The sequence below is a fragment of the Panicum hallii genome, chromosome 7 (genome assembly GCF_002211085.1).
Source record: "Panicum hallii strain FIL2 chromosome 7, PHallii_v3.1, whole genome shotgun sequence".
NCBI lineage: Eukaryota > Viridiplantae > Streptophyta > Magnoliopsida > Poales > Poaceae > Panicum > Panicum hallii.
Window position 1 is genome coordinate 4,245,057 of NC_038048.1, and position 8,847 is coordinate 4,253,903.

At 42.2% G+C, this 8,847-nt stretch overlaps 1 protein-coding gene across 1 annotated transcript; it reads left to right on the forward strand.

Moving 5' to 3' along the window:
* Positions 1-5,453: 5,453 nt before the first annotated feature.
* LOC112901739 lies at positions 5,454-6,769 on the forward strand. The gene is made up of 3 exons (XM_025970708.1): positions 5,454-5,740; positions 6,018-6,222; positions 6,521-6,769. Exons 1-3 carry the CDS (start codon positions 5,454-5,456, stop codon positions 6,548-6,550), a joined length of 522 nt encoding a protein of 173 aa, XP_025826493.1. The 3' UTR covers positions 6,551-6,769.
* Positions 6,770-8,847: the final 2,078 nt, after the last annotated feature.

Genomic DNA, 8,847 nt, shown 5'->3' on the forward strand with positions numbered 1-8,847 from the left:
CGACAGATGATCGTGACGATGAGACATGCTCTATACACAAATCTATGACGAAATATGAAAAAGTAAAAGTAAAAGAAAAGTACAGGGTGAGATCAAGGGGGAGACTGTTAGTTTTGATCTTCCTGGACCATTGGACCCTAACGGGCCCGATGGGCCGCCTCACCTCTGCGCCCTAATCGGGGGCACCCCAGCTCCTTCCTAGCTGGTGGGCCCCCGTCGCCCCGCGCTATAAAGATAGGTGGGGGCTAGCAGCACGGATGACGGGATTCACTGGCCGCCGCCACCCCACAACAAATCAACCCTAACCGATCTAGATTGCGCGCGGTAGCGGCGGGAAGCTTCACCGCCGGCCCCTCTGGTCGCCTCGACCCCGAGCCCGCGGACGCACGCCTTCGCCTCGGCCACTGCAAGCTTCTGCGCTACATCACCATGGTGGGCACATCTGCATCACGCGCTATGCAAGGGCAAGAAGGTAAACCTCGTGCCCCTCCCTGTCTCTCTCTCTCTGTTTGCTTAAGAATTACATGAGTATGTTCCAATCTAATCGCGCAGTAGACAATCCTATGCTTACAATTTGGACTCCGGGCAACAACAAGAAAGAACAAGAAGTATACCTGCAATTTCCACATATTTGTTTGGGACAGCAATACTACACTTTCCTCTCATGTACAACAAACGACAAAGCAAGTGCAAACCTCCCAACGTGCATGGATGATTGTTGACCTTAAATTACTTACTGACTCACTAGTATACACTGAACAAGAACTATTTTTCAATTTGAACAAATAGTTTTCATATGAGGAAGACAACATAGGTTTGTTAATATCTAATTATATAAAAAATAAATATGGGTATATGAATTAAGAAAATAGAAAAATTACAATGAAAAATTATCTACACATGGGTGTAAATAAAAATAGAGAGAAAGAGAAAAAAATATATATGTAGAGTTAGAAGAAAAAGGAAGAAAAAGAATTATAAAGAAAGAAGGAAAAGGAAAAAATAAATACAAAGTAGAAAAAGGGTATGATCAATTCATTTGAAGTACATACAAGAATAAGAAATACTAAGAAAAGGAAAATAAACAAACTAGTTGTCTCCTTCAGATTGCGTGAGTGACCGTACCTTACACCAGACCTCCCACGTGCATGTGTGCTGCTGGTGCATGCCTGGCTCTACTCGCATGGACGAGCGCGACATGGGCCGGGAATCTAGTCTCACGCCATCCTAAGGCTGTCGGCACTCGTAGTACTCTATTTTTATCAACAAAAAGAAATATTCTATCCTGATCAAGATTATTTCCTCTATACCAGGGTTTTTCGAATTCGTCATACTTTATATCTCATACTCTATACCAACTACCACATATTTTATTCAACCATCTCCAACTATCTTTTTTTTATTTTCTTTTTTTCTTTCCTCTCTTATTTTCCCTAACTCCTCCCTCCCTGAGCGAGAAGAGATCCACCCGCCGGCTCATTACTCCCACCTCCGGCCACCAAAATCAAATCGCCGCTACCCACAGCTAGCACACCTTCCCAGCTACCTCCTACACCACTTGTTGCTCGGCGGCATGACCCCAATCGCCGGGTATTAGAGTTCTAGTGGCCGCCATTGCCGCCGGCCCAAGCTTGACCGCTGCCGATGAAGTCCCCCTCCCAGGCCACCTTGTCTCCATCCGGCTACCAAAATCGAGTCGTGGTGAGGCTCTCCCATCTAGCGCCCACCCACCCCCCGCACTCTCTCCCTCCGGGCGGCAGCTTGCGCGGGAGGCACGCGGGCGGCGGCAGCTCTAGCAGCAGCGGCAGCACCAGCTCCGGCCCCGAGCGGCCGTCGTACCCCTCGCGCGTGCGGGCGTGGCCCTGCCGCCCTCCTCCAGCCACGCCGCGCATCCGCTCGCCTCCAGCTCGCGCGGCAGGACGCTGCCACGCTAGCCTCCAGCGGCGGGACCTCAGCCTCCGTAGCAACGGCTCCCTCCAGATCTCGTGGCAGCGGACGGCTCCCGGCGGCAGCGGCTCCTCGTGGCAGAGGGAGGGAGGAGAAGGGCGGCGCGGCTATGGGCGGCAAGGTGGAGAGTGGTATAGAAGGAGGAGGAGGAGGAGCAGGGGCGGCTGGAAGGGAAGGAAGGGAGACGAGGGGTGCGCGGGCCTGCGTTACTTCCGCCATTATGGTGGACCCTCTCCATCCGCTGCAAATAGCGGACGGAGGTCGCTCAGCTTCGGTAGAGTATGGGATAGAAGCCTTTGATACAGCTCTTTTTACTCTATGTTAGTACCGGAGGATGGGATACAGCCTCCCGGTGCTGGCAGCCTAAGTATTGCCGGACCTATTAACTGTATAGGCCTGCGGAAATTCGTTGAGGTGATGGCTCACGTATTTAGCCGCCCCGTTAAACTAAACCTTATCATGGCCGTTTGATTCGACGAATCCGACGCAACCCATCTGAAAAATATCCAATCAGACCAGTACATCCTGTGGGCTCAGGCTTGTTTTTCGAATCCAGTATGAGTTTCGGGTCGGAAGCAGGATGAAATTTTTGCCCACAGCAAGACTTGACAGCCTGAAATAATATAAAGACAAATGAAATAAATAAGGAGCCACCAGGCCCTTGAGGTCCATCAACTACTGCTCCCCGGCCCAACAACAACTCTGTTAATTCATGCCCGTGGCCTTCCAGCCTTCCATACTCCCGCATCCTTGTTTTACCCATTCTCCTCAACGCCCTCTTTCTCATCTCGCCCGTCGACAGCCTCATGCTCCCAGAGCAATCAGCAGGCAGGTGGCCGGCCACGCTGGAGTGACCGACGCTGAGCGCCCGGACACAACTATACATGCGGTTAGGCCTAAATATTTTTATCGCAGCACAAGTGAATTTAAAAGGAAAGCATCTTCTTTCAAATCAGATGTATTATGTTGATCAGATGATAAAGAAAACTATACGCAAGCTAAGAGGTCCTGAATTTGAGGCCTCGCACTGGATGTGCGCATATTTTGCACGTGACTTGTGATTTGTGACAGCTAGGGTCTTGACCTTCAATACAGCTACTAACTCGTGCTATTTGCTCCTTTGAGTATACCGGATCATGTAATCGGTACTTAAAAACAGTGAATCCGGTAAGGGTTGGAACGGTACTAAAATGTGCCTTTTAACAGTAGTGGGGGGCGGTAATAAAAGAGAAAGGTGGTAGCACAGAGTACAGGATGATGGCTTTAGTGGCAGTCAACTCGTGCTGTGTTGCTCGAGTGATGGGTCGGCCCACGGGCTGTTGATTCAAAGCCTTAAGGAAAGTACATTAGCAAACTTCATTGATCTCATAGGTCATCTCATGCAATGCCGTATATAACTTTTACAAATGCGGAGAAGAGAGAGCGAGATGATAGTTAAAAATATGAGACAACTTCTCTATCATTGTAGGAGTTATTGTTATCATGCATCTTAAAAGTATTTTTTAACCCTATTTCCATGTTTATTTCATCATGACACCTTTTATCTTGCCATGAACCCTCCCGCCTGGAAAGCAAGTGAATCCAGACAAAAACCCGCATAGCAAATGTTAGCTTGGAAATGCACTCAAACCACAAAATTATGGAGTCCTGATACAAAATTTTTGAAAAATAATATTTTTTCTTGCAGTGGCATAGAAGAACTTTGGGTCTACAAGTTATGAAGTTATTCACAAGGAATATGGAACTTGTAGGAAGATGTATTTTGGTGATTATGCTTTATTAACTGGTTGTGCTAGGTACCTTGAATGCTATGGTCTATTATTTGAGAAGCAATCTTGTTATTTAAAGAATACAAGATATGAAAGAAATAATAATAGAGATTCCTGACATTTGATAATTAGATAGTGCTTCCTGTCCATGTGTGGCCACATTCTTCATGACCACTCCTCCGTTGTGTGTGTCAGCTGCTTTCTTCCGGCCTATGTAAAATCATACCATAGAAATGTACGTATGACGTATAGGGTATCTTAATAATCATATTTAATTTGGTGGAAATTGGACCTGTATGGAGATAATTTGGGTGTATCCACACACAATCCAAAATTCCAAGCAATTTGCATTTGCACTGCATTTGAACAAAAGAATCATTATGTAATTTATTGTTGGATGCTTCAAAACGGCCAAGTACTGGAAGTCACAAGCTTTTGTCATGTCGAAAATGCTTATTGGCCTAATTGCCAACCAGCTATAAAGTAGTGTTCACACAATTGCAGTTTAGGACTAATTGGACATAATTTATTGCTTGAATCAAAGGGCCAAGTTACAGAAGTCACAAGTTTTTGTCAGGTCATAGATACTTATTCGCTTAGTTGTCAACTAGCTAGCCTACAGTAGTGATCACAAGGTTCTGGTTTAGTACTAATTGGATATATTGCTATTAATTAACTTAATAAACTATATATGTTGCCTATGTTACCATGCACATACAATATATTGTTAATAATTTATCCGCTCAAAAATATTGTTAATAAACTATTTATATTTTCCAATGTAGGTAATAATCATATAGCCCGGCATAAATCATTTGGATTCAAATTGTTTCAAGCATTGTACTAAAATGTAGTTTCATAAACTTCATGTGAACCTGTTGAGCTTATAATTGATATTAATTAGTAACAATGATCATCTTTTGGAAAACATTTCATGTCAGGTAATCATTTTGAACATTGGAGGGAGTAAATGCACCAAGCGAAACCAGTGCCCTATGGGATACTCTGGCAAGCCCTAACTGACGATATAGAATCCATGAAGTTAAACTAATTAAACTTTGGCCATTAATACCCTTTCACTTATTAAGATGAACCATTTGAAAATAGAATGAGTAGTTTTACTTCGATAATAGTTTCATAAATACTTGGCTATAGTTTACCAATATGTTATATATAGATGATATCATTAATGAATTATGTGTTTGACATACCATGTAGATACTTAAAACGACAACTAATTGTGACAAAAGGGGTCTATTGTGCATGTTTGGTTTTGTTTAAAAGTAAATAAAAATTTGTAATGCCACAACTAAATTTGGCCACCTTTTGTTTTGTATCTAAATATTAGTAAAGCTAATAAAATTTTTAGCTCAACCCTCTATGGAAATAGTGAAAATTAGTAAGGCTTGAAACGTCAAAGGAACAATATTTGTTATATTTGTTTCGCTCAATAACTTTTGCATCACCTAGACTTTGACTGTGCCAAATTTTCGTTTGGCTCATGTTGGTAATAAATACCCAATGCAATAGGCCTGTTATATATAGTATGCCCTCACAAATATATAGCTCCCTCATCACAGCAAAATAAATTATTCATCCTACTTGAGCACAAGACACTAGAACCATGTTACCCTTTATACTAGCTTAGCTCCATCTATAAATTGAGGCCCGTCCTTCCCTTATCAAATATAAGACGTTAGGAGGGCAAAGTATATCCTAGCAGTCTCCTAGCTAGCCATGGCCTCCTATTATGCAATAGCTCTATTGTATATGCTAGCCATTTCCGCTTCTTGGGGAAGTGCACTCGATGACAATGTGTTACAAACCACCCTATACATAAAACAGAGGTTTACCCAAGACCAAAGACCAGGAGGAACTGATACTATCATCATTAATTGGCTCATAAAGGATGGGCCTGGTGCTGCTGCCAATACCATCGGGCATGTGGAGGGTCTAACGACAGTGGCAAATCCAGTAAAGCCTTTCTGGCTAACAATAATGGATATGGTGTTTGAGGATGGAAGGTAAGAATCAATCACTAACATGATTATTACTAGTGTATATGTAGCCAATAGTGTCTGGAATATTACATATATGTAGGTTGGTTATATTATTATTCCATATGGTCGTCGAAAAGAAGACGTTTAATTAGTGGATTAAAACATGGCTTCGACCATTAATATACAACATACATTGTATATATAGTGAAACTATATGATATATTTAAATGCTACATAGAGGTGTTGCTGCTGCTGAACTTTCTAATATTTCTTTGTTAATGTACTTTTATGGACAAAATAGCCTTGCTGGATCATCACTTCAAGTGATGGGGCTTCATGGTTCTAAGAGAGATCTTGGACAAGCTCAGTGGAGCGTTATGGGGGGCACTGGAGATATTAGCATGGCACGAGGTATTATCAACTACAACATAACGGAAGAAGACAGTGCAAGTAGGACCTTCAAAATATGCATATATGTGTACTACACTCCCATGGAAAACATTCTGGTAAGCGCCAGATGCATTTTTATCTGTTGCCATTATCCAAATTTTCTATTACCAATTTTCTCGTCATATTTAAAGAAACTGTAACATCCATTTCCAAGATCCATATGTGGTCATACATTTTAAAATGTGTTTTCTTTGAATAAAACTAGATGGGATGCCTACATCAATTTTGCACTAATGTACAACTGACTTTTACAGCATATGAGTAATTTTATCATTGATTAAATGAAGCTCCATGAATATTTTGTAGAGATTTTACACAAATGGTGAATGACCGCACTTATATAATTTTTTGAAGGCTTTGGATGTTACTGGCAAAAAACCTTGAGGGCAATGACTATCATACAAACATTCAGACTTTGCTTCTTGTGTGCGTCGAGCCGAGATGGCAGCAAGATTTACGTATCGTTTGATGGTTGATCCTAAAATAAATGACCCCCCTTTGAATTGTGATTTGTATACCACCCAATTTGGGTTTCCAAAGTATATTGCTTGCAATTTGTTCTATCATTTTAATTCAATTATCCTTGTCTGAACAGTTCATGAAGTTATCATCAATAAAGTATATGTGTTTTGTAGATGGATGTTGTAGTTGCCATATTACTAGCGGCTTTCTTCATTCTCTGACACCTTTTATTTTGCTTATTCAAGAACGACTTACAACTTCATGGAAGGAAGACTTACATCATTATCACCACTATCATCATCATCATGACTCAACGTGACGGATGTTAACTGAAAATTGAATTGAATAAGGGAAGACTATTAATGGAAGTAACACAAAATTTATTGGCATGGAATTAAAGGATGAATTAATTGAAGGAATCAATGACTCGAACTGCTGACAATGACTGTAGAAGATGTTAGAAGGCATGTTTTAGAGATCATGCTAGCGGAACTTAAAATTGCATGTGTTTTTCAACCGGGTACAGCATAGGGTGGATGAACGGAGTTTGCTCCATGGAATAGGCTTGGTAATAAGCTGTTAGCTTGTGCGATCTAAGTGTCTCATGTTTCGCTTGATCATAGCACATGATTCACGCATGTGTGCTAGGGAATGATTACATACCATTACTACTACAGAACACTTGAATAGTTCCGGTTGGAAAACCGAGACAACCAATCGAGACTAAAGGTAGTCTCGATCTTTAGTCCAGGTTATAGCAACCGGGACTAAAGCATCTTTAGTCCCAGTTGTTAATACCGGCCAGGACTAAAGTGGCTCCTCATCTCGGTGTGGTAGGGGCTCTGGACTAAATATTTTTTCTTTTTAATGTTTCCCTTTCAATTTATTTTCTCATTTCAATTATATTTTTATATACTAATGTATGTATTCTACACCACTGTCCATATACATTTGAGTAATGAAACCCATTAACATAAATACAAATTGAGATATATTACAGACTGAAACACATAATCCCACACGCACGCAGAACCATCCCCACTCTTAGAGCTAGGACTTGGGCCGTGCTATTTTTGGACGGCCTACAGCACGACCTTTTGGCACGACCCAAGCAAGGCACGACACATAAAATTTTAAACCGTGCCAGCACGACACGAACACAAGGGCCGTGTGAAAGGATCGATGGACCAAGAGGGGGGGTGAATTGGGCCTTTTTCAATTTCTAAAATAAGATAAAGCAACTTTAACCTATGCAAAACTAGAAAGGCACCAATTCACCAACCGGATAACTAAACAACCTACACAAGCTAGATAAGATAAAAAGAGATAAAGCCTAGCAAGGTAGAGCTCACTAGTCATCCCTAAATCAAGCACATGAATGAATTGCATGAAAGATAGTGCTTGAATAAGTAAAGTGGACAAGAGACAACCGGATTTTTCCCGTGGTATCGATGTGTTGGCACACACCCCTAATCCACGTTGTGACACTCACAAAGAGTATTGTCACCTCCCAAGTCACCAAGACGAGGGCGCTCACTAAGAGTCTCCGTTCACCATCCCGGTGTGGTGGAGATCAAGCCACGTACAAGTCTCTTCTCCGGGCTTCCACAATCCTTGGCAAGCTCCGCGAGAATCACCTCGATCACCAAGATTGCCTAGGTGATGCCAATCACCAAGAGTAACAAGCTAAGGCCTTCACTTGAGTAAGAACCAATCACCAAGAATGGATGCACACAAGCTTCTCTCTACTCAAGTCCTTAATCTTGCTTCTTGAATGGTTGAATGAACAAGTGTATGTAATGTTGAAGCTCAAGGTGTCTCTTAACTATAGTATGTGTGTTTGGATGTTGCCTGGTGTCAAGAGTAGTAGAATGACCCATTGGAGGGGTATATATGGGCAGCTCGTACGAATAGAGCCGTTGGAGAAAAAGCTGCCAGAAAAACTGCGTATCGCCGGTTAATCCGACGTCCCTCCAATAATCATCGTCGGTTTAACCGGTGAATGTAAACTCCCCTTCTGAAAACTAGCCGTTACTGTTTGGGGAGATTAACCGTCATTGCATCGGTTTGACCGGTGAATGTAATCATCCATTGATCAACTGAAAAACCAAGTTACTGGACAACTGTACCGACGTCAAATTTCAAATAGCGTCGGTTTAACCGGTGAGTGTAGTTGTCCACTGATCAACTGAAAACCGAGTCTCTGGACAACTGCACCG